The sequence below is a fragment of the Athene cunicularia genome (genome assembly GCF_003259725.1).
Source record: "Athene cunicularia isolate RWA chromosome 18 unlocalized genomic scaffold, athCun1 chr18_part1, whole genome shotgun sequence".
In the NCBI taxonomy this organism is placed as follows: Eukaryota; Metazoa; Chordata; class Aves; order Strigiformes; family Strigidae; genus Athene; species Athene cunicularia.
The window spans coordinates 8,696,644-8,723,133 of record NW_020799123.1 but is presented as its reverse complement, the minus strand read 5'-3'; the positions used below and the strand labels follow the sequence as shown (position 1 = coordinate 8,723,133).

At 38.4% G+C, this 26,490-nt stretch overlaps 1 protein-coding gene across 1 annotated transcript in view; it reads right to left on the bottom strand.

Moving 5' to 3' along the window:
* The window catches only part of ANKFN1 (ankyrin repeat and fibronectin type III domain containing 1), a 63,029-nt gene that overhangs the window by 29,849 nt on the left and 6,690 nt on the right, over window positions 1-26,490 (bottom strand). The window contains exons 2-6 of the mRNA XM_026861086.1: window positions 25,599-25,809; window positions 20,828-21,022; window positions 19,297-19,410; window positions 4,998-5,095; window positions 3,403-3,493 (exon numbers count right to left, since the gene is read on the bottom strand). Of these exons, the coding sequence (XP_026716887.1) occupies window positions 3,403-3,493; window positions 4,998-5,095; window positions 19,297-19,410; window positions 20,828-21,022; window positions 25,599-25,809 (709 nt within the window). The remainder of the gene's footprint in view (window positions 1-3,402; window positions 3,494-4,997; window positions 5,096-19,296; window positions 19,411-20,827; window positions 21,023-25,598; window positions 25,810-26,490) is intronic.

Here is a 26,490-nt window from a genome sequence, read left to right as displayed (position 1 = left end):
TCCCACAGTGACTCTCCCACAGTTATATAGAAAACTGACTGCAAAGCAGAGAATGAACATCTTCCTACATCCAGAGCTAGCTCTGTAGCCAGAGGAACATGCTCTGAGTAAAAACACTTCTGAAAATCTGCTCCCAGCAGAGGCCTGAACAAACACTGGCAATTCCTGCCCTAGAGTCTACGGTCTGCTCAGCACTGCACTCGTGAGGCAAGAAGCTGCGGTTTCTGTCCCACATACCTTCAACCTACGAAAGACTTTGTTTTCACTCATTTGCTGCTAGCTACAATCTCAGGCATGATTTTAAAAAACAGGCAATCTCATCACAAATAGGAAGATGAAACTGTGTGTATCGGAGCAGAGCTTTTTAATTCCAGACTTGACTGTTTTCATACTTTCATTATAATGAGAAAAAAGTATCGCACCAGTTTCCTGACTCAAAGTAATGGTGAATCAAAGTATTTAGAGATCTGTCTGCAAGGGAGACGTGCTTCCATCTTGCTGGCATAGAGGCCATGTATGTGTTCACAGCCACCAACAAACAGTTCGCTCACTCACTAAATATACAGAGCCAGTTTCTTGTGCAAATTTGGAGTCAAGCATTCCTTCCAATGGGCTCACTATGCCAGGGATATAAATATGTATTTGCTGCCATTTAGTATAGCAGCTAGAGTAAGCCCCATGAAAGGGTGGAAAGAGAAGACATTTGCTATCCTGATAGCCTGTGGGCAGTTGTAACAGCTGCAGAGTGGCTATCCTGCATGTCCTACGCTACTGCAGAGATCAAGGGCCAGCTGCATTTATAGCTCTGTGTGGGGAGGCCAGTTCTTAGATCTCCTGTGAGCAGCCAAGAGGAACCAACTGGAACTCACCAATCTCAAAGTGCTTTGGTGTCATCAAACTGGTAGAGTTTCGAACAACCTCATGATTTCTCTATTTCAGTGGTTTCCAAACTTTTTGAGCCTCCAGACTGCTGACTACCTTAAAAATGACATGGAAATTAGACCAGCTTCCCTCATTGTCCATCACTCACACGCTAATGAATAAGACTAGAAATGTTACTGTCTACTGTCTACTACGATTTCACAGACCAGCTGCACAACACAGGCCACCACTTTCCAGGCTGCTACTGTGTATGTGGGGGAAGCAGGACAGTGGCAAGCATTCACTGCCATGCTACATGGGTGCATCTCCAAGGATGTCACTAACCTTTGATGCTCTGAGATTGGAATGGATCAGAATTAAGCCCTGAAGCTTTCATTTCCCTTAAATGTTCTTCTGGCTGCCGTTACAGACAACTTTGTAGAGTATTAATGTATTCATATTTAATTTTTAGCTTACGGCCATATTTTGTTATGCAACACTGGTGTAATTTCAGGTTGCTGCCTTCTTGCCAAGCACAAATCTGCTAGTTTTCAAAATTGGTGGTGAAAGCAGTCACATGGATAAAGGAGTTCTGCTCCCAGTAATTGCAGTGGTAGACAACATCTTATTTCTCAACCTAAAATTCTTATGTTACTATTACTTAATGAAATAATTTACCTTTAGGTTCTGGTGCTCTCACTTGCTGAAAAGCTTAAGCATGTATCACTTAATGAAAATACCACATTCTTGCCAGGTATCTATATACAGTGAGCTGGTCTGCCTAATTCTTCTGTGTTCATCAACAAAGAAAACACATATGTAGCCATGAAGAAACATTTCTCTTTGCCATAAACTCACAAAAAATACCTTATATATGAAGTGATGCTCCTGCTGCCCTACAGGGAAATCCAATAGACTCCTTTTGTTACCTTGGCTGCCTTTCAGAGAGACATCCCGCAGTGATTGTCCCAGGCACTTCAGTAGTGCTCCCGTGGATGGCACTGCTCTCCCTGGGGGAAGCAGGGACCTCACTGGGCTCTGAGCAGCTTCACATGACAACATGGCCCTAATGCCAGCAAGTCGAGGACTTTCTGCTGCTCTAAAGCCCCGAAGCCCTGAGACACTAAACATGGGAAATGAACTTAATTCTCTGCATAGTTTTTGTGTTGAACCACTAAAATCTGCAGGAAAACTTCCCTTACATCCCAGAGTTCTGAAACTGGCACATATTGTCAAGATTTCAGAAGGTTAATAACAGTGAACAAGAAATACACAAGGAAGACGATGCAATATGGTCAAAGCAAAAGTTTATATAGTACAAAGCTATAGTCTTAAATGCCACCTATCTTGCCAGGAGTATCCCATTCTTTGGGGATATTTAGCTGAATAACTAGCAGCTACTGTAAAAGAGTCTATCAGCTGATGTAAATTTTTGAGTTTTGGGGCCAAATCCTGTGTAGTTCTACCTGGATATAGTCAAGGTAGTTGCATGTCACCAAGTTATTGAAAACAGCTCTGTAGTAGTGAGGTATCCACATAGCCAAGAGTAGAATTTTGTCCCATGATTGTAGGACATTTTTGTTCTCAAACAGAATATTTCTTTACCTTAGTTCTGGTTTTACTCAGGGGTAAACAAGAGCAAAATTGAAGAAAAATGGGACAATAGTAGTGCAAGATCTTCCTTTATCCAACCCTCTCCATTATGACTACTGAGAGTAGGTACAGCTTGCTTTATTTTCTCACATTAGTATGCAAGGTTATTAAATTGCTACATTAGCCTAATAAAAACAAGTGCTAACGCAATAAAATGAAAAGTTCCCATTTACTGCTTTAATCAATATAAAAGAAGCTGTGATATGCTGAGCCAGTTTGGCAGTGAACATTAAGTCTGGCAAAGCAACTAACAATACAATGTGATTATAACAGATTAAAAATTACAAATGAAAAATCATAGTCCTAATGGAGTCTGGGAAAACCTGTCCTAGGTTTGAAAAGGAAGGAAGGCTTTTGCACATGTCTGGAATATTTTAGAGCTTACGGGCTAGATCCCATCAACATGCATGTCCACACTAAAGTATTTTACATATGGGATGCTATAAGAATGGTCCAGTAAATGGGATCTACATCTGCTACAAGGCAGAATACAAAACTACATATGATACATGTAAGTGTTCTGATTCTAGCAGTTCAGATTCAGGTTTTGATCCATTCATGTACTGACAAATGAGGTTCCATACAGCAGAACTCTATTAAGAAAAATGAAGGTCAAAATATTTCTAATTTTTCTTAAGTGTTGGTGACAATGTTCTGTCAACAGACTGGAGAAGAATAAAAGATAAGACAAATAAATATACATATATGATTGTTTTGATTATTTTTGAGGGGTGGAAGGAGTTTTATTTATTTATTTCACTCCTAGATGACATGGCAATTAAATCATGAACTCCAGAATATTTCTCTTATTCTGTTCTTTGAAGAGGGAGAAATTCTTACAAAGCAACATCACTAATCAAATTAAGAGGGCAGACAAACTCAACCTACTTGAAGGAGAGGCATATTCAGGAGTAGATTTGCGTGGAGGTCCCCATCCTCTCATGTTGTATGCTGAAACATGAACGTAATACCTCTGGCCCTGCAAATGGAAACAACTGGAATCAAAACTATCACTTGACTCAAAATCTTGGCTGTAATAACTGGAAAGTAGTCACTCCCAAAGATGATTTATTTGAAAAAATTAAATAGATTTCATCAGCATCAACTGATGCACCATAACAGATTGAGACATGGAACAAAGATTTCGGGACAGGTGGTCTGCTGAGGCTTTACAGAACACACCAATTCCAACTGGCAAACCACAATCTCTTCTACGAAAGCCAAACCCTGTGAACTCTTACGATCAGACTTTGGGAATAGGGACTCCCCTTTTTCCTGTCGTATTTAACAGTCTCCCTGCCAGTACAGTGATGAAAAAAGCTTAGTTTGTCTGTGACTGAAATCAGTCAGACTTTTATCATGGATTTTGATGCATAAGTCTGGGTTGATAGAGAGCACTTTGGAAAGTCTAACTTTATATGTTATATACTTTGGAGGGTATAGACACACAGTAAGAACTGTTCTTAATATGAGCCTATGGAAATGACTGTGCAAGCTTGCTTGATTTTAACTTAAGAACAGTTACTCTGTTTTTCTGTTAGAAAATGAGAAACAGAGTAAATACATATGGTGGCTCAGCTCCCTGGAAGACAGTGTGCTTCAAATCAAAGATTTCTTCAAATAACAGGCTAGAAAAACCCAGGGTTTGTTTGTTCGTTTGTTTGTTTTTTAATTCTATGTAGAGGGTTTTATATTGAGCCCATTGCTTACTCTGAAAAGTTAATTCATTTTGGGAGCCCATCTTTTGGGGCACTGGCCAAGGGTCATGCATACTTCTGCCTGCTATAACTTTGTGGGCCTGATTCAGTGTGCAGCGAATTCAGCGGTAAGGCTCCAGCTCACTGGATGATGGATTGGCCCCCTCTGATGATGATTCCAGTGGGCAAGCTTTATTTTCAGCAAGTATTTTGTGAATCAAAATTTGCTTGCACAAATAGTCCTGAACAACCTAGAGGAAAAAGACTTTCAGACACACAGTCGGAATTATTCTGCTTAAGAATCCTTATGGATATTGACCAATTTTCCCCATTGCTGACCCGGTTCTTATCAGTGTAAAATATTTATAGAAAAATAAATAACAAAAATGAAAACGATTGCCATCAATGTGTGTGTTCCTGGAAGAAGTAGAAGAGGAAGAATTGTTAATTTAGCTATTGGTCATCAGAGACAGGACTAGATCTTTCAAGAGCCTTTGATCAGCACTAAGATTATCCTCTGATCCAGAAAAGAGCAGCTTTCACTCCAGTCCTTCCTGATCTCCCCTAAGCATGACAACTTATAAAACAGTTCATGCTGTCTGTCTATTCCTTCGTGACTTTTGGATTATGGATACCAGATATATGACGTTTAATGACTGGAAGTTGTTGCTAGAAGAAAGGCACTCTGCACTTACTATCAACAGGCATGGATGCAAATTCTCAGTGTCTTTGTATTACTGGGGCAGCAGGGGGCATCAAGATCTAAATGAGTCATTTGGCACTTACCGTTCTGAGACCTGTGATCGTGCACCTCAAAGACTGAAGATTATCCATAATTATTTCACCAACCAAAGGAGAAAAGTCTTCTGAAGAGCTCCATTCCACTAGGAAACAAATAGCAGGAGAAAATCAAATCAGGTAGCAGTCCAAGCAAAGAAATTCAAGTCCTTGAATCACTCAGAGGTTAAGTTTTCTCCTAGCAGTTTCCTAGCAGTTTCTCATTCCATGTGGATACTAAAAGCTATGTTTAACAATAATGTTTAGCAAAACTTCACACAATAATTAAATTATATGTCTGTGTATGAGAGAGAAAAGCAAAATACTGCTCAAAAGCTTTTCAGGAAAGAATGCTTAAAAATACACTGCAATACAAATTACATTCAGTCAACATTTACCCTCATTTAAACAATTTCCTTTTAAAGAAAGAGAAGCAGTGGAAAAGAGAAGGTAGAGGATTTGGACCTGCTAGTGTCATCTGGCAGTTTATACATTCACACCGACAAAAAGTATTGTTTTGCAGTTGGATCTGCATAGGTAGGCATGGGCAGAGTCCTTTTGGCTCCACAAAACTCTCATCACCTAGCTTGGCCAATTTGTATTGAAATACCCTCCTCGCACTAGGCGTGACACCCACTAGAGTCTCTGCATTGGTTTCAGTGGGTTCTGGCTCTCTTGCCCAAGCCAGATGGTGCTGTGGTCACTGAGACTACAGAGCTCCACGAGGACCTACTGAGTTGTGTCCACTTTTGAAGTGAATTAAGTGGTGCTGGGCTGACACATCCCTCCCAGCCCACCCTGCAGCCTAAACTGCAATGGGAACCTTCACCGAAGCGCTCCCGTCAGCTTGTACGGACGACTCCTATTCCTCCTTAAGGGGCTGTGAAGTTAGTAGTCCTGCTGTCAGTACTCTTTCTTACTGCTTGCAAAAATTAATATACATGTAAATTAGTATCAAACAGAACATGAAAAACTACTAGATTATTTTAAAAGAAGAATGTATACAAGTGGTGAACTGATGGCTGCAGGTAGGAAAACAAGCTCTTTTTCTTAAATGATATTTTATTAATGACAGGGACCATGATTAAAGTTGAGATTAATCCTGGAGCCATACCTCTGGGATTTAGTAACTTGTACCTTCAATCTTCCAGGAAAACCTATCAAAAGCATAGTGAAAATAATCTCTTAAATTATTCTACTATAGACATGGGAGAATCCCATCAATATTGTGGATTTACTCCAAGGTATACAATTCACCCCAAAGCTTCCCCTTTAAAATTCATAAAATATTTGCATATTTATTAGTACTGGAGTCAGTAATTTAGAACAGATCAGAGGATATAGGTATTTTAATTTCAGCATGTGGAATTTTCATCTTCTGGCTGTATCACACCGGTATGTTCAAAGAAAAAAGGCTTTACAGAATTTTTTGCTCAGCACATACAACATTTAACTGCCAACACATTTTTCTAAAATAGCCAAGTATCAATAGCACTACTCATTTTTCCTTTCTCTCCTAATTGCTCCTTTTCTCTGATTGCAGTGTGTGAATGCACAGCATGTTCTGCAACATTTTTGGATTTGCTGCAATGAAAAGGATATCACTTTTGTTATTGCCTTTGAACTTTTTCACTGTATATTTTTCTAATTTTTCATAGGTTTTAAATACCTAATTACTGTCACCTTTAGTGGAAGCTATCTCTGTACATTTGTATGAAAATGTAGAGACTGTTATGGTACCGTATTGTAGGGTTTTGTTGACAACTTAATCATAGGAATACTTACAAGTACCATTGAACTTGATGGCATGTCAGAGTTTCCATTGCAAACCACGATTTTCAAGGTTTATAACTCCACTGTATTAGCTCACTGAGGATGCTGTATACACACTGCAAACTTAGATGCATCTGTTTTCCAGAAGGATAAATTGGAGAAGCCCTGTTTGAACTGCTGAACAGGTTATCAACAGGCTTGCAGTTACTTCAGGTACCGTTTTTCTTTTCAGAGATTCATGTTAACCAAGATAGTGTCACTCAAGACAGATTCTGCCAACAAATCCTGTCTTCACTGAAATTCCCAGGCATGACTGACTGTGCTTCTCAGCATGAGGGGCAGTGGTAAGGTTGCACTTCAGGCAGCACAGAACAAAAGCCAAGGGTGAAATAAGCAGCTTTAAGCTGCTTTTGAGCTTCCCAAATTCCTAAATTGAGCTGTTCTATGGACTGGAGACTGCCCAAACATAAACTGGTAGTTCCAGAGGCATATTTAAATTTGGGTAGCTTACACAAATAAACATTGCAGCCCTGTTCTTGATGTGGGTCTCCTTAACCCTTCCACTTGTATTCTGGCAATTAGAAAAGTGCTCATAATATTTAGAGATCCTAACACACTGCCTGAAGAGGAATTAACTGTCTTAAACTAAACAGGATTGCAATCCTACACATTTGCAAGCATGTGTACAGCAGGAACATCATGATACTGGTGTTATGACTAGCAACTTCATGGCAGTTTGTTCTCAGGAATACTCAAGGACCACTGAGTTCAGAGAAGGAAGCTGAAGTACCAAGGGGAGAAAAGGCTTTAAAGCCATCACAGGAACAGCTGAGGAAGAGGGTTTTGAAATAATAAACCACAGCTTTGCTCTGACGTTTTAGGGCAAACTGTTGTCCCAACTCATGTTGTTAGTGAAACCCCACGTGCAGGCCTCATCCACGGGCTGGGTGACACCGTGATCTCCCAGTCCCTTGAAGGACAACTACTCGTTAGATAGAGCCACCGAGTCCACTGGTCCTTTCACAAGGTACTGAGGAGGACTGTGTACCCCTCTGATCCCCTCAACCAGTCGAGTCTGCACTTGCTGCTAGGCCGATGTTCAGCTGTGCTTCTCATTACACAGCCAAGTAATGCCAGCATTTTACACTTATTTTTTTAACTTACCCTGTGGTCCCTGAGAAATTGAAAACATAGGAATGTGATATTAGCATGTGAATCAGGTTATGGTAATCATTATGATTGAGAGCCACTCTTTTAAAGGACACTTACCTAGCAACATGGTGTATACAAAGTTACTCAGAATTCAATTTTCATATATATGTATTTAAAAACCTCACATTTGGAAAAAACCCTGCCCCCTTGTTTCAATAAAATTTTCCGTTAACTGAAAAAATAAATATTTTTTGAACAGCTGTGTTGGAATAATGCCTTCTTTTTCCCCTTGTTTCAGAGCAGTACTGAAAACATATCAACAGGATACACTGGAGCATTGCTATTTTTGACAGAATGTCATTCTCTGACTCATGATATCTGTCATAAAGAAACTCATAATAAATTTTGGAATTTGTTGCTGACTTTTGATCTTAAATTTTTTTCCCCCGTTATTTTACTGATTCAAGTGAGAAGAGGATGACACGATATAGTTTTAAACAAATGCAAATGAACGTAAGTCATTTAGCACATAAGTTTTTATCTCCTGTTACACATTGCCAGCTTTCAGCTTTCTACCATAACGGTCATCTAAATATTCTATTATACTCATTCACTGGGTTTTAAACCTCTAAAAGGATGTGAATACCAGTGTTCCTATCTTATGGATGGGAAAATGAAGATAAGGAGAGGTAGAGCATCTTGTTCACTCAGAAGGCCCCCAAACAAGGGACAAACTCCTGTAACCTATATTACATTTATTAGGCCAGTGTTGCTCCCACTTTCTGGCTATGTGGGATATATATGGCTCTTTCTGCTACCAGTACAAAGCTACACATCCATGGTCTTATCCTTGTGATTAACCTGGATCTAAAAATTATGCAACTTTGTGCACGAGCAATCCCTCATGAAGATTTTGCTAAATCTTTGCCTACTTACTGAGAGAGTGTGCTGGGACAGACTGCTCTGGTAGCAAACTAAAAATATCAACCATTTGTGGAACTCGAAAGTACTTGGGGCTTTAAGAAAGAACAAAAGGCTGGCTAACCTCAGCACCTCAAAAGCTGAATATAAAATGCTCAAGTATAAAACCTGAAGATGAAGAGGGTCCTTTATAAGAGCCCAGGAACAAGAGCTGGTCTTGTAGACTGTACCAACTGTGCTGTAAAGGACCTGAAAGCTGTTGGGTGAATTAAGGATGGAGCATGTTCCAGTCCTGTTCTGAACACGCCAAAGGGCTGCTTTGTCGTGAACGCTGAATGTCTTTGCTGTTGCGGCTTTCCATCTGACACTTCACGTTATGTCAGAGCAGGGTTTTTTTGTGTGTTTAATATATTGGTGACTATGTGTTTTAATGAAGGTGCCCTGTATTCCAGAGCTAGCAAATGCACGATGTGTTGCTGCGGTCGCCAAGATAAGTAGTAATTTTTAAATAAACAGCAGTATAAACAGTTACATAAAACTCATGTAAATTGCTGGCACATAATTTTAGACTGGCTTAAGTTATGTAACTTACTTGTGGCCAAGGTTTGGTTTTTTTTTTTTTTTTTTTAAGGAAAAGTTTATTTTCACCTGTTTCTTTTCCACTCGCTATCTTTCTGTAATATTGAGCAAGCCTTAAACAGTTTATCAGAGAGATTGACAGACAGACAGAAAGACAAGAGACAAAGTGAAGGCACAAAACACCTCCTGACCCTATTGTAGATTCATTCGGGAAAGCACCTTCTCCTGAGTTAGGTAAATAGCCTGAGCCACAGTAGAATTTGTCACTTCTCTTGGCATTTGTTTTTGCTTGCACTTAAATTACTCACTGAATTGCCGAGTTCATTAATTAGACCAAGGGACATGAGCTACCTTGTTAAGTTGATGGGGTCTACAGAATAGCATACTGAGCTGGGATTCTGGATTTTATTCTTGCATTTGCTACTGACTTGCTGTGACCTTGGGCAAAGCATTATACCACTATGGCTTTTAACCCAGACTTCAGCAGCAAATATTCTCTCTCCTTCCCTTCCTTCCCATGTCCAGGCCCTAGGTTGAAGGACGCTGAGATCTTTGCTTGTGTTTCCAAGGGCCTCCAAGCCAATAATTGCATTGTTCAGTAGCTTCCTTTGAAATGGAGAACTGAAAGAGAGCACTAACACCAGAAACCACGTCACACCATCTTCTGCCTGCTCATCTTTACAAAATAATTTTAAACATTTACACTCATAATATGTTAGCAGCTTGATTTAAGGATATTGAACACCGCTGTTTGTGTGGATAAAATCAGGATGAAAGTACCTAAATAAATATTTAGAAGTATAACACAAGTGAAGAGAATTGAAAACTAATGAAAAGCAGGAACTAGTTTGTTGGTGGATACAGCATCACCAGCTCAGATGGAGAACACAGTTTGCATTATTTGGTCAGCTCCTCCTGAATTAAGAATGGAACCCAGTATTGCAGATTTGGGTTCAGGCTCTGTTCATGCTTCCCTCATGTTTAGAAATTGTCTGAAGAATGATAAAGACAAGTCATACCAGCTGTAGGGAGTACTGACAGAGATCCCAGCATAGTGCTTCCATTGGGGAAAAAACAAATGTTTGGCATTGAGGAGGTTATGTCTGTTCCCATGGATTTGTTTTTTTGCTGAAGGGTATGATCCATCCATAAATGCACACTAACTTAGAACGGCTGGAATTGGTTGCATTCTGCTCCATGAGATTGTAGACAGGGACAATATGATATGAGCCACAAAAGGGACAGGTGAACTTTTCATTTGTTTGCTTGTTTAGGGACTCTAACTTGGATTTACTACAATGCCTAAGGGATTTAGACATATTGGTGTGCAGACACAGAAGTTGTAATAGTGTAGTCATGGCCTGGTACTAGGATTTTTAGGTACTATTTAAATTAGAACCTGAGCTCCTAACTGCGCTAAATACTACTGTTCATTATTTTTGATCTTATCTACTATTTAATTTATTTGTAAACTTATTCAAGGCTCTTTGCATTGGGTCAGAAGAAACGTCAGTAAGGCTGAAGAGGAATGAAAAAGATGCAAACAAACAGCACTGTGTCCACCTGAAGTAAATAAAGCACTGCTGTGTTGTAGTGTGAAAGAGCTATGGGCAGATTTAAAGGCCTCTCATTGGAAAACAGTCAGAACAGTACCAAGAAGAGCATTCCTAGACTCTTCCTAGAGAGCACATCTTCATTTGAAATTTCCCTGGCTATAAATCTTCACGGTACTTGTTTCAGAGAATTTTTTTAATAATCAAATACTTTATTTGCAGTTAAGCTTCCTCCCAAACAGCTGTGGGCTCCTTTACCTGTTATGCTTGCTAATAATAACTGATGATGTTAAATAACCTTTCTCATGGCCCTGTTTCTGGATGTTCCTTTGACCCAGGCCAGAATACTCTTATTTTATGTCTTGATGCTTATGGGAAGCATTATGACAGGGGGCTGGGTGCCAAAGACACATCTTTGCTTGATCATGGTTTCACTATTTCATATTACAGCAAATCTATATTATATAAATGATTTATAAGATACTATTTTTATTGCATTGTAATAAAATTCTCACCAAGAGAAAATAAAAAAATTATTGATCATTTTTTCTCAAGTATTTAATTATCATTTTCTAAGTATTTACAATTCTTTATCAGTTTGTAGTAAGGTCAGCCATTCCAGTACAAGAAGGAACTTTTTTCCTTTCTGTTCATGGAAGTGACATTTCTTATTAACTTGTAATAACTAAGAAAACGTGCCATGTGGGTGCATGTTGCCTTCCAGTGTGAGCCAGTGGTTACAAAGCTGCAGTGGATTATAATAACAGCCAAGATCTGTATCTCAGCCCTGCAGTGACAAACATATCCCACTCTGGTTGTGGAAGGAAAAGTGGGAGAAAATATGTGTTAGAACTGTGAAAAGGGATTGGAGAATAAATGGGGTTCTTATGCAAAGGCTTCACATCCTAGAAAGGTATACCTGGCTTGGCTCCAATTCTGCAGATTTCCACTCCCAGTCTATGTTTTACTCATGTAACCTGTGTAACCAGAGCCAGTGGGGAAGCTTATGAAGGTAAGGACTATTCATTTATGTGAAGCATGCATAGGTTAGGCTCAGTTTCTTCCCAAAACATAATACATGAAAATCTAATTAATAATGAGCTGTTGGGAAAATGCAAACAGAAAAGTAATCTATCACAATGTACGAGACAAACCAGAATGCTGCACAGTGCTGTTAACAAAGAAAGTAAATACACAAACACTAAATCAAGTAATCTGTTTAATGGGATTCCACTGCTTTTCATTTGATTCTCCTGTAATATATTTTTAGAGGGATTTAACTGCATAGATGTTAATTAATTATATTTAAGGCTTTTATTTCTTTATAAACTAATCCCTACAGTAACTTAAAGAGCTTTCACCTTTCCCTAGCACTGCAGCCAAGTATTGCAGGTGAAATGGTCTTGATTTGGGAAATTTTTACTTAATTTAATTTAATGCCAAATAACACAAACGTCTAATCACTCATTTGGAGTGAGAAGAAAGAAAACATAAACAATTAAACAAAAATTTAAGTGAACATCTTTCTACTGACTTTTCCAGGCTCAACTCAAGTTAAACACCTACCCCCCACCTTTCCTACTGCGAGCTTCCCTTGTCTCCACCATGGGGTTACACTCAGCAGTGAGGTTTTCCATCACATTTATTGCTGGCTGGGCCAGTTGTGACCAGCACCTGGCATCTCCTGACCTCCTCCCCCACCTGTAGCCCCTGGCTACTGAAATCTGCCGTATATGCCCAACACAATACTGGGGCATGAGCTAAGCCAGTGCTCACCTGTGAAATCATTGGGTGCTCAGACATGAATTCATAGGGTGCTCATGTGTGAACCAGCTGGGTGTTTAATTAGTAAATTAAATGGGCGCTCATGCATAAATTGATTGGGTGTTCATGCATGAACTAATTGGGCACTCATGCATGAAAACTAAACCCTGCAATTTATGCTCAATACATGAGGTAGGAGCTTGAAGCAGATCCAAAGGCCTGATTCCAAATTTACGTTCCTTTATAATTTCTGTGGGTCAGATCTAATTATGAGAACAGTATCAGGTTTTGGCTGGAAAGGCAAGCTGACCATGTTTTAGAACCTTTAGGCTTGTAAATGGCCCAAAAAATGTCCGTGATGGACCGGAGAAGACTTAAGACAAAGTGTTGAGCAGAGAAACTTTGCCACAATCCCTTTGAACACATTCTGGTTTTAATTCTCCAGTGAGGAGGCCTTTCCACACCCATGAATCAAAATATCTGCTAAATCGGGAACCTCCTTCAAGATGAAATCTGAAGGTCTTGAGTTCCAGTCCTGCCACTAACAGTAAGGAATTCACCTTTCCTATGTACCTATGAACTAAAAGCTATAATGCTAAGCCACACACAAATAATTTTAAAAAACGCTTATTAATGTTGGTAAATCAAAACAAAGGTAAAAGGTAAAGCAATGTCTAAAATTCAGCAACATCATGATAAGTCTTTTTTCTTAGACAACAAAGGCAGACAAAACCAGAGCCCACATGTCTGGGTATTCTCATAGCCATTCATCTTGAGCTGCTGTTCAAAATCCTTATAAAACACAAAGCAGGAGGAAAGAATGACTGAATTGAGTAACTGGTGTGTCTGATCAACTACATTATTAAGTACACCATCACTTAATATGTGATCCATGTTCAAAGGTGGTTTTAAATACATAGCAAACTCAAAAAAGAGAAGTTCTTAAATTTTATGTTAAGTCCAACACATACTACAGACATTGACAGGAGCTAGAAATAGAAAGGTTTGTTTTAACATTTATACATTTCTGTACTTGCTAGGCATAAAAATAGAAGTCAAATTGCACAGTCCTGTTAGCTACCAAAATGTAATGTGCAAATAAAGTGCCCAGGAGACCTAATAAAATGCCATAAATGAACTACTGTAAAAAATATCAGACCACACCTATTCAGCAGGATAAATTCAAATGTCTTACAAAGAAATGTATTCTCTTTCCTTTTCATGGGGTAAGAACTGTTTTGGGAAAGGAAAGAATGAGTTTCAAAATATACAAAGAAACTTCGAATAATTGAAAAGGGTTTCAAGATGAAGTTGAATGCAGAATGCTACTTAATTCCACTATAGACTGGAATGGGATCAAGCAGTGACATAGCATCTACTTTAGAAATATGCATAGGTATTAATATTAAAGCAGCATATTTTCATATCTAAGATTCACTTCTACAAGCATCCATTTCAATAACCAGTGTTCTTCTAGAAATCAAAGCAAGCACAGGTTTGCTGTTCTCTACTCTGATAAGTGAACAGTTAGTTGTCACCAAAGCAGGAAAAAAAAGCTGGAGATGTCATACATATGTATATGTACTTAGGTCTTTGTGTAAGCTCTATCTATAGACTAGCCAAATCTCTCTGGAGTCAAACCCACTGTACAGTACTAAAAGGGTTACTGCAGGAAGCCTGCTATGGAACAGCTCCAAACTTGATCAAGCATGGTAAGTCAACTATTGATAGACAAATCAAATGCATAATTACAAAACGTATGGTATATGCTGTTTGTGCGGGCTCACAGGGACAAGCAGAAGCCCATGCAAGATGATGGTTATTTGTTTGTGAAAGGATTACTCCTGAGAGTAAAACATGCAGAATCACACAAAATTTATAGACAGTTTTTGTAAAATCTGTGAGGTTTTTCACACTGAAATTTTCAGTGAAAAATTTCCATTGACACAGTGAGGTATCAACTGAAAATCTGAAATACAGATTTTTTTTTTTTGAGCTGCGGAACATATCTCATACAAGCCTAACCTGGCAGGTTTCCTCATCCCATGATCTCAGGCACTGACCCTTAATGAAAAGGCAATTCTGTTCATCCTTTAGTTGAGTCTTCCAATGATAACACCAAAGGGTACTTGCCTATGGCCAACCCATTCCATGCAGCCATGCGATAGCAACACACTGTGGCTACTGCACATCTAGCTAGGACTGAACCACTGATTTAAAGACAATTTTAATTACTCTCATGCAAAAAAATCTGAAATGAACCACAAATTGCCTTGGAAGAAGGGAGGCAGGGAGCTACTTTTTGTCAAAATTTAAGCAAGACATAATTTCTTCTTCCCTGATCTAAATTGAGGGGGGTTTTTTTGTTTTAGTTTTTTTTTTTTTTTTTAAGAGCTACACTGACATAGAAAATTAAAAAATCTTCCCTCCATCCAACAGAAATCCTAGAAGGCAGCTGGGCAGGCCCAAAAACCATGAAATATTCTGCTAAAATAACAAACTAAAAAATAAGGTAACAAGGGCTAAAGTGGCCTAGACAACTTAGTATCACTATTTGGAAAATAACTTGGCATCCATGTCCACAGCTACATCCAAACAGAGGGAAGATCAGCTCTGTTTGCTACATCAAACATGTCTCAGATTTTTTTCTTTCTTCCTCTCTCTTCAAACATAAATAGTTTCAGGCTCTTAAATAAATTAGCTTAACTTTGGTTACACAAGCTGTTTCATTTTTTCTCCAAAAGGGAATATAGATGTTTGTTTAAAAATTGTAAATTAAATATAAACAGAGATTTTCCATTGCATGGTGATCCTTTCCAGTAGGTAATGATCAGCACTTTGTCCGTTTTTCTTTCTTATCCTATACTTGAGGATCACAGCATTATTTTGACTACTTCTGCTGGAAAATGGATGAAAAAAAAAATAATTATGCAATAAGAGAAGGTTTATCTGTGCTTATTCACCGTCAAATCAGACTGATAAGCAGGTTGAAAATGCACTGAAAATAAGTGCAACAAAACTACTTACATTAAATATAATTTTGTTCTTTAAAAACCCTGCTTTCTTAATGTGTGTGTGTTGTGTGAACATGTGAACCCTAGAAAGGCTAATTAGTGAAGGACAACAGTTCCTAAAAGCCCCACAAGCATTTAGCACTTGGCTGTAGCGGGACTGCTTCGAGGGGGTGAGTGGTACCTATCTGGATTATGTTGCTGCTGGGATTTTTTGCATCTAGATAGTTACAGTAGTGTAGCTCTAGGATAAAATTACATCATGCAGTAACAATATGACAGTGGAAACGGAAGGTCCACCCCAGCTTCAAACTGTGGCAAGTTATTTTGTATGTTAGCGGGAACAGAGTGATTTGTGTTTTCAAAGATGTAAAATTAAATCAGGTTTTAAGTACTTGCAGGATGGATGTGAAGTTTGGCTTTAGGGCATGATGAGCCAAGGGCAGGGGGTTTTCTTCTCAATATTACAGTGATGCTTCACATCCTTCCTAAAACTGGCTGGGGTGAGGTATCTTTAGCTTTGAATCTTTCTTCTAGCATGGAGCAGATTATTACTGTTATTATTGATTTATGTCATGCCTGTCTGCTTCCAGCCTCAAAACACTTTACTAAGTTACAATATACATAGGAATCATTTCATGTCAGCCACCACCACGCTGTAGCCTTCTCTGGAGGGAAACTGAAGGGAGCCATTAGGATGGTGCCTGCAACATTAAACAACAATCCAGGAGAGGAAGTAAAGAATACTCTGGCTCCTTAAAGCAATGGCTCAACAGAATGCAGTCACTGAACTGCCATCCAGCTGGGACACCAAAGTCAATACCTATTCACCGTGTGTGGTTAAAATTAAATCTCCTAATGAAGTGAGATGGTTTTAGTGGTTAGAGAGTGAGTGCAAAGTATTATTCTCCTGTATTATTATTTGTAAGTTATACAGCTAACAAGGGAAAAGATCACACAGGAAAACAGCAGACAGATAATGTTCCAAGCCCAGTTTCTAAATGACATTTGGGCAAATAAAGCTTTGGAAAAAATACATTAAAAAAAAAAAAAAAGACAGAAAAAAGGAATTGGCAGGTTCTCACTGTTTTTAGGGAACTAAACTAAACTGATGTCAGTTTTTATCCCCTATAATTCAGGTCCGGAGAAAAGAACATTATTAGCTTCTGTTAATGAGCAGGTATTCCCTAAACACTGCTGCAAATGCTCCTGGATTTTAATTTGCTTAGAAAAAAGAAATGGTAAAGTATTGAGGGGATAAATACCCTAACAGTTTATTTTTGTCCTGGAATTAGCAAAATGCTTAGATGGTTTTCTGGATAGGAGGTTTATATATATATCTGACTAAAAAGATCCTCACACAATGTTATCAAGCTCTCTTTTCAGGGCTAGTAATTGCTAGCTGGTTCTAATCATTCTTGCAAGTGATCATTTTAAAGGTTCATTTTATGACCCCTCAAACTAGCACAAAGAATCTCACTCCATAATGTAATAAACAATTCTACAACCAGTGCTTAATTAATTCCCGAAAGTCACCGAAAGGAGCTATTAATGATCTTTCTTTTTATCTAACCATAAATATGCAAGCCTCCTGGGATAAAGGATTTAAAAAGAACATTCTGGCAAAACTAACTGTCAACTTGATAAAGCATAAAATGATCACCAGTGAGGGTAATTCAAAATACAACAGCCATGCTACCTAGTCTGATTAGAAAGTTAGGTCAGGTTGAATTAAATTTCTCTGAATCTTAAATTAAATTAAATCCCAAAAAGAGGACAGAAGTGACATGTTGCAAAACAGATTCAAGCCAAATGAATACAGAAGAGAAAAATATTACAACCTTTAGAAAATTATTTTAGAAATCAATTCTATTTGGGAATTTGCTTTACAGTGAAAATATCAACGATCATTATAGTGTGGACAATATTTCAAGGTTGTTTAAAATATGTGTATTAAAAAGAGCAGGCTGGTATTTTCAAGAGAAAACGTTCAAGTGTTTTAGGAGCCCAAGTATCATTTTCACAAGTAAATCAGGCAGTAGGAAGCCCTTAAATGAAATTTAGTTTCCTGGCAACCCAACCCATTGCTGAAAATTAGATTTAGGCTTCTAAAGGGCTTTGATGTTTTTGAAAATCACACTTCCTGCAGCACTGCACAGCTGACTAGGTGTAATACAGTAATTTACCCTTCTACTGAGGCTATCAGGAATGGAATCACTTTGATGGCTTTAGTGATGTCTGTGAGGTTGGGTTTTATTTTTGTGCTGTAAAAAAAATTTTTAATGGGCATAGCCAGTGATGATTGGAAGCTCTGACCAGAAGCAGGGAGAGGAAAGAAAGGGATAATCTGCCTTTTCCAAAATAAACTCATGCAGTCCTTTGGCTGCTTGTTGCCAGTGGAGCCTGAGCACGACCATGTCCCACCTTCAGAAGAGCTCCATGAGCAACTGGACCCTTGATGGACTGGGGCTTTCTGAATCTGCCCCGTTGAAGCAATCCCTGTGACAGCCACACATGGAAACATGAAAGAGACTGCCCCACACCACAGCCACTACGGTTCTTGCTATGTGTATGGAAACACAAGGTTCAAGTATCTCTCAAATGAGTTTTAGTTATTAATACAAAGAAACAAACACAACAGGAAATGTTGAGAGAAACACGATGAGAAATAACTAAGAGGACTTTCAGGGTCCCCCCTCCTTGACTCCCCTGGGCTGGGCAAAGGTGGCCTCAGATCTTCAGAACAGTGCTTTCAGCCCCTTGACCTGTGGAAGGGCTCGAGCTCCCACTAGAAGATGGAGACTGTGGATTGCTGCACTTAACACTGAAGAACTTACTGTTCCAAACGTTTTAGAAAACCTGGAAGTTCCTTTAAACAGGAAATTTTAAAATTTCTCATTTTTGTCCTAATCTTCAATAAAACTGGTTGTTTTTTTTGTGTTTTTTTTTAATGTTGGAATTTCCTGTGGAACAGAAATTCTGTTTTAAAACCATTTCTATTCAACAGCGCTATTCAGATGGAAGCATTTTCCTTTTCATTCCACTTTGCAACTGACTGGTGCCACCCCAAACGTATTGCTCTTCCAAGAATGATGTGGCAGCCCTGGAATAGCTAATTAGTTGGGCTATATGATGCCTCTGCCAAAAGTTTCAGCTTCCAGAGGCATTCCTTTAAGGAATGGTGGTGTGGGTTTGGCATTTACAAGGATACACATGGTTTCAGAAGCCCACAGGCACCAAAAGTTAGCTTGTGTTTTATAACTGCTCATCTCAACCTAGTCATTGAGCCGATGTCCTAACCACAGTGAGTCAAGCAAACTTCTTCAAAGCACTCATGAAGAAAGCTTTTGGTTAATTTATTTTTCTTTTTTAATAAAAATTTTGTCTTTGGGGAATCTTTTAAGAAAATTCCACTTCTACAGCTATTAACTGGAAAAATAAACTCACACATTACTAGCGTTGTAATACAAGCTCTTGTAGATAAATACCTTTGTCACTTAGCCCTCAGATTTTTGTACATTGTTAAGGTAAATTAAAGATGTCTAAATCCAATACCTTTATACTTGGTCACCACAGCTGAGTTGACACTCAGAGGTTCTTGGAAGGTGACAGTGAGTGATGTACTGCTTGTTACCATGAGACAGACATTGGTTGGCGCCTCGGGGGCTCCTGGGAGAGAAGAGAAAACATCAGCTCTTCAGCACAACAAATCCTATTCAAACAATGTTTCTGAGTCTTCAAAGAACCCACTGAAAATCACCCTGCAATTGTGAGCTTTGGGTTGTAGGTGTTTGTGTTCTCTGCCTTTTGAGCATTTTAATTAGTACCCCTGCTAACAATATCCTGCAGACACCATTTGTTTCTATCACGGTTTTTGGCTCCTTTCAGTTAAAAATATCTTCCTGCATATATGTAACCCAATAAAACAGATTCATGCTAATTATGTCAATGAAAAGCCCCTATAAATCTCTTGGGGTGGGTAGGAGGAGAGGAGAAAGGACAAAACCACAAAGAGCTAATTAAACTTTTATGGTTTCACTAACAAACTCAAATTTATCAAATAACAGAAAACATTTTTACATTATTGTGATTCAGAAATTGCAAATTCCACAAATGTGTCAGTGTAGTAGTTCCAAAATACAGTTGCCTATTGAGGTGTAACTTTTCTTTTTTTTTTTTTAAAAAAAAAGCTTAATTCACAGAATATCAGTCAGAGTCAGTTCAGAAATCAAACATAAAATTTCACGATTTGCTGCTGGGATTGATTTTTAAAAAATCATTATATTGACTTACAGTACTGCTATTGTATTTCCTGTATTTAGTATCTAATACAAGGAGCACTACATCTGTCTTGAAGAAATAATCTTAGAATACAATAAATTTGAGAAAAATTCTTGTAAATACATTTATTTAAAGATGTTTGTAAAAATGGTAATGGTAATGATGATATTTAATTGAATAGGACACAGCTAAAAGTTCTACATGAGAAACAATTCAGCCCAGTTTACTCCTTCCCATGGGCCCAAATTCACATTTACTTTGGGTAAAGACTCACTTGCACAACTGTTTAAAGTGACCCAATCTGTGACTGCACTGATGTAATGTTATACATGGATGCCAAAATTAAAATTACGCTTTCACAACTTTTACATGTAAAATAAAATTCCAATCAAATGTTTAGAACTCCATTCTTCTAAAACAGAATATTTTTTAAAAATAAATATCAAATTACAACAGAAGAAAGGCCAATGTCCCCAGTCCCTCTTCCTCCCTATTCATATATTCTTTTCTAATCATCTTGGTTTAAACTCTGAGCACATTAATTGAGATCCAGGAGTAAATGTAAAGAGAAATAAGCAGGACAGAATCATTAGATCCTGAACCAAGAGTTTGGAGGTCTCATTAACTCCTAAAGGAGCTACGTGCTTGTTATTCTTAGATATTTGGTCCTCTATTGCTCTAACATCAATTTCCTTCTCATTCTTGGAAAGGCCATGTAGCTGTATGCCAGTTTTCCCCCTGTAACATTTATCTGCTTCACAGCAGTGCTTGTCTTGAATTTATGCAACTACTTTCTTTTACTTACTAGCATGCTCGTAGCCTGACTTCATGCGCTTGTATAGCCTGTATCTCCATTCCCATGCTTTTAGCTGCTTCTCTTTTTCTGTGTTGTCTGTATCCAGGCTTTCATTCGTCACTTGTGCAGACAATTCAGTAACTCGCTGCTGTGCTTCCTGGACCAATGTACTCAGATGCACTGACCTGCTTTCCATGTTAACAACTACCAAGAAAAGGGAAAAGTAAGTAACGGCTTGGTAGACTTATGTGACAAAATTCTGGCCTTATGCATTCCAGCGTAACACAGGTAAGGTCAAATCCTTGACCTTATATCAGACATCACTAAATACTGCCTTCCAGTAGATATCTTGTCAGCAAGTGCCAATTTATACCACTTAAGGATCTGGCCACTTAAATGGGATTAACAACATGAATAAATTGATCAGATTATATCTTCCAATGTTTCTCATACGCTTAAAAATGTCTTAATTAGACTGAAATTGCATATATGTTTTAAATTAATGGAATATTAAAACCAAACTAAAATAATAAAGCATTTGGTTTCTATGAAACTCCTACTTTGCCATAATATCATAACCTTTCATAGAAAAATATAAGGTTCTACTGGTAATAAACACACACGATATATAAATCTCTATAGGTGAAGAGAGATCTAATTGGCAAACTTAAAAGTGAGAATTTTGTGCCTAAGGGCCATGGGTGGTATAGAATGCATCTCTTTCCAGGTTTTCTTTATGCCACGGTTTTACCCATGTGCTATCTAATTAGTCCTCCGACAGACTGGACAGAGAGTGAGCAGCTTGACACATGGACATTTCGGTTTTCTCCAGTACTCAGAATAACTTTAATTTGACGTTTAGCAGTTCAGATTGCCTGTATTAACTACTGCAGGCTACATAAGGTAAAAATGAAGATTGCATAGGTTACAAACTGATACAGTTTGAATTTAGCCCAAGTCCACAAGACCACCCTAAGCCCCTTGATTATACAATGAAATGTGGTGAAACAAGCCCTATTTTCAGAAATGCTCTTAGCCTCAAATTGTTCAAACTATTTGCAGTTTAGAAAATAGGACTTGTAAAGGTGTTTAATCTGAAAACAAATGCAACCATTGATCTGATGTTCAATATGCAGGGAATAGTGTACGGGGGAAGGAATTCTGAAATCACAGAAAATAAATTTTTCTCTGGTGTCTGGTATTTTTGTAGAAAAGCTCTGAGATAGCCTTATTTTAAAAGGCCCCCATTTACCAAAAACACTGCCCTAGCAGAAGCAGCTACTCATAGCAATGATGGGGAGTTGCTATGTAAGAACAGCCAGGCTCTTGGTTTCCCTAAGGTTTTAACAGGAACAGCATGACTCTTGCACAGGATGCTCCAATCCTTCCCTTGATAAGCCAGTAGCAGTGGACATTTCTGAAAACATCCAACTGTACCATATAAAGGACCAAGACTCTGACAGGTTTTTGACATCAAAACACCACATGAGCGAAGATGTCTGCACATATGAATGTCTTACTCCTAAACTGGAATCATAGGAATATGGGACAAATCCGATTGGAAAGGACCTTCTCTAGTCCAACCTTCTTGTTCAAAACAGGGTCAGCTATGAGGTCAGACCAAGTTACTAAGGGCATTACCCAGTCTGGTCTTAAAAATTTCCCAGGATGGAGGCTTTACAGTGACTCTAGGCAACCTGTTCCACTACTTTACTGTCCTTTTGGCGAAAAAGATGTTTGTTTTATTCAGTCTGAACCTCTCATTTTAACTTTTGCCTTCTGTCTCTCATAACAATATCACAGTCAAAGTTTAGCAGAGTCTAAGAATAACCATACGTACTAATGTGAAAAGTGCCATGGGATGCCTAAAGCCACAGGAGGAGAGCAAAGAATTACTCAACACCTCTGACATCCAAAAGATTGTTTCTGAAGTATGTTTGTCTCAAAAAAAGACTGAAAAAAACCCCCAACCAACTTTGCCTTCAGAAGCTGGCCTGAAGCCATCCTTCTTGAAGTTTGATCATTCTTCATATGGACATCAGAGACATATGGGCAGGCTTACTGGAATCTGCTGGTATCCTCAGAACTGCCTGTTTACTGGGAGGCCAAAGGTGATACGGTTTCCTGGATCCATGCCTACCATAAGCATGCAACACATCTGATAGCACAACAGGACTGAGGAAGGAAATTTTATGTGCCAGAACTTCAGGTGATTGAAATTTGGCATTGGTTCAAGTTCTCACTAAGGATCTGGCTCTATCTGTTTAATCAAGATTCTGATCCACAGTTGTCGGGTCTTGGAAACGTATCCAATCAGCCACTGGACAATTTAATCTTATTTTTATTTGAGTTCACATGAACAAGCCAAGCCAAACCAGGAGTATATGATGAATAAGAGTAACTGAAAAGATAACACAGTGGACTTTGCTTCCTTCCCAACTAAATGAATATTTTAAATGCTGTACTCTCTGATCTTTCTTTGCTTTTAAGAGATGTTGGGTTCCTGTCAGGATTTATACTGTCTGAGCTCCATGTGGAAATGAAGATCATAGTTTTACTTTCTATTGCTTTATCTGCTGTTGTTCCTATTCCAGGCAGAAATCCAGGTAATACAGATGGAAGCTATCTGTCCTCCAGATCCTCTTTTCTACAGCATTAGCTAGGGACTATAATGAGATTTCAGCTGCATCACTATGGTTCATATAGGGGAAGAGCAAGAGTCTTCTCTGTAGGAAGCTCTGAATGGAGAATTCCTCTAACTTGCAGTCTCCCAGATCTGTGCATCTACCCTATACACATCTAATCAGATTAAGAGATGCTTGTGTCCTGTCTCAAAATTGGGGTGAGTCAGAATTTTACACTGATATCCTCTCCCCTCCCACACAGCCCGGGGAAGTCTTGCTCAACTGCCCACCATAGAGAAAAGAAAATGCTCCCGCTGTCTGCTGGAGCATGTTCCTGCAGCCCTGAGATCATAGAAACAGAATGGATTTCATTCTAACAGGGTTGGTTAAGTACAGAAAGCAAAGCAGAAAGACTAGAGAAAATAGAAAGTAACTGCTATCAGTTCCACAAGAAGCCAATACAAAGATGCTGCGAACCTTTGTTTAGACTGCCGAAAATAAATTTTTTTGTATTTTGCTCTCTCTCTTTGTATTTTTAGCAATGGTAAACCCTTAAGGTAAAAAACCCCAAACCAAACAATCATTGGCTTTTTATTGAGAATGCTTCATCCATTATTTCAATCAGAAAAACTAAAAATCAAGATAAGTGAAGTGGAAATTTGGTGGGTATATTTTGAAATGGAAATGAGGTGGTTATATATTCATATTCTCTGTGTTCATAGGCATGTTTGCATTAATTACAGGAAATGAATACTAATTTATGATTGCCCCTGCTCGCCATCAGACTGCATTTATTTACAGATGAGGTCAATGAAAAATTAGTTTAGTCTTTTTTACTGCTGTTTAGAACACTCAAGACTGTGTTTTCCTCTAGATTTGTCATGGTTAATGAATGTTGCTTCAGCAGTCAATCATGTACTCTAAATGCTGTCACACTTTTTTTTAAAGCCTCAGTCATGAACCATGACAGAAAAATAAACAAATAAATATAAAACTAAAAAACTCTTTTCACTGAGCAGCTACACTATGCAAAAATCTCCAGGGAAGGTTAAAGGAGGCCAGAATAAATGATAATATAAGTGCTGTGGACATAGAAAAGCAATAAAGGTGTACCAACACTGAGGGTCTGGCAAAAAAACTCAACACACACACGCACATGCACACACACTCTCCAGTGAAAAAACTGGCAATGTTAGTAGCCTCAAGGTGCAATTTCCTGGAGCACCGAGATTGACATGCCAGCACTAAATGTTGTTAATTTAACTAACTTCAAATTAATGGCAGAGTCTGCAGTGGCCGAACCCCTCAAACACAGTCTCATTATAGCCTTGCTGGGAATGTCCTAAATATAGGCATTGACAGTTTAAAACAAATTCGCATACATTGGTGTATTTTTAGACACAAGTAAGGCGTCAGAGTTTGTGTCATGGTGTACGGTTGATTAATTGGGTTGGTAAGTCACCCTCCAACCCACAAATTGTGCATAAAAATGCCCATGAAGCAATACAAAGGAGTTTTATAACTACAATATGTAGTTATAAGCAATATTGGTATTCCAGTAAAGTTAGAAGCCTGTTTTGTGTTTATATTTTCCCTGGTTCTATCGAACTTTGAAATTCTCATTTAAGTGGGATTTTAGGCCATTTGAAGACCAGGAGTGAGGAGTCTGTGGGTAATGGAAATGATAGATTTCAACACAACCTGTTTCCTGAAGGCAGCATAGCCAAAATCAAAAGGATAATCAAAATAAACCAAAGTCTAGACAACCCATCGTACTTTCAATTTTGCGGACAAACTCCATATTTCAGACCATGATCTTTGAATCACTCAGTTCCTGTTTCCATATTCTGAAAGGTTGTTTTTTTTTTTCTCTCAATACTGATATTGACTCAGCTTCCCCAGTGTTAATCACATTAGAAGGTCAACCTGATCCATTAGTTGGTGTATCTGACAGAGAACCGAAAAGATCTGCAGAGCATGCATTCAACAAGCAGATATTGCTGCAAATGTCCTCCAGCAGTATGGTACTATTGTTTGTATAATCTTCATTATGATAAAACAAGCAATTTTTGTGTAATGTAATTAATTTTCCAAAACAACAGCAAGCCTAATCTCCTAGAGACAATTATCTAAGTTAATTTGTGTTCTTTACTTACAGTGTGGGCTTTCCTTTGCTCCAACATGTAGAAGGGTCCTAGCAATAGGGATGTTGTTTGTCAGAATGGCAATATCCAAAGGGGTTAATCCCTCACTATTCGGTGTGTTCAGGTCCAGTTCCTCCAGTGTGTATTGATAAAGAAGAATTTGAACAGCATCCAGATCTTGCTGTTCTACGGCCTCAAACATAGCTTCATTGCACTGGAAATTCTGTGTATCAATAAAAACAGAAATTCAGTAAAACTATTCAAATGTGAGTGCTTTAAAAATACGTTGAGAAAATTTGTGTTTTGTGAGATTGCTATAAAATATTGACTCTCTAGCCCCAGCCTAGGTTGAACTAGAAGCATGGAAATTGTTTGCAGCAAAACTGAGCTTGGTCTGCCTCTGGACTTGTGTGTGCTTGAACTTGCTTCAGGTTTGTAGGAAGATTCAAGTGAGATTCAAACCCATACAAAACAAACCCATACTTATTTAGACATCTGTCCTGTAATCAAACTATATGAGCAATATTATATGTTTTCAGTGTACAACTGGATGAAAGACTATGATTTTGGCAGTCTTGGACTTTGAGATTTTCAAACTCAAAATTTAAAGTAAAAATCTACAAACTCGGGTGATCAAAATTCAAATCAAACAAGCTATTCTGGGGAAAAAAACTTCACAGCTCCAGTGTGAGCTAGTAATAAGTCTTCATTCCAACACTTCACTCATTTCTAGATGCTCACATTTTTGCATTTAACTTGTAACTAGAAGAAGCTTTGAAACATATAGTCCTTAAATAAAGAAGTGAGACTGAAAAAATCGACTGTCTAGCATCCATGTCCAGAAAGTGATGCGTCTGAACAGCAGAGAACACAAGCAGCCAAAACCAAAAACTCTCAAGCAGGG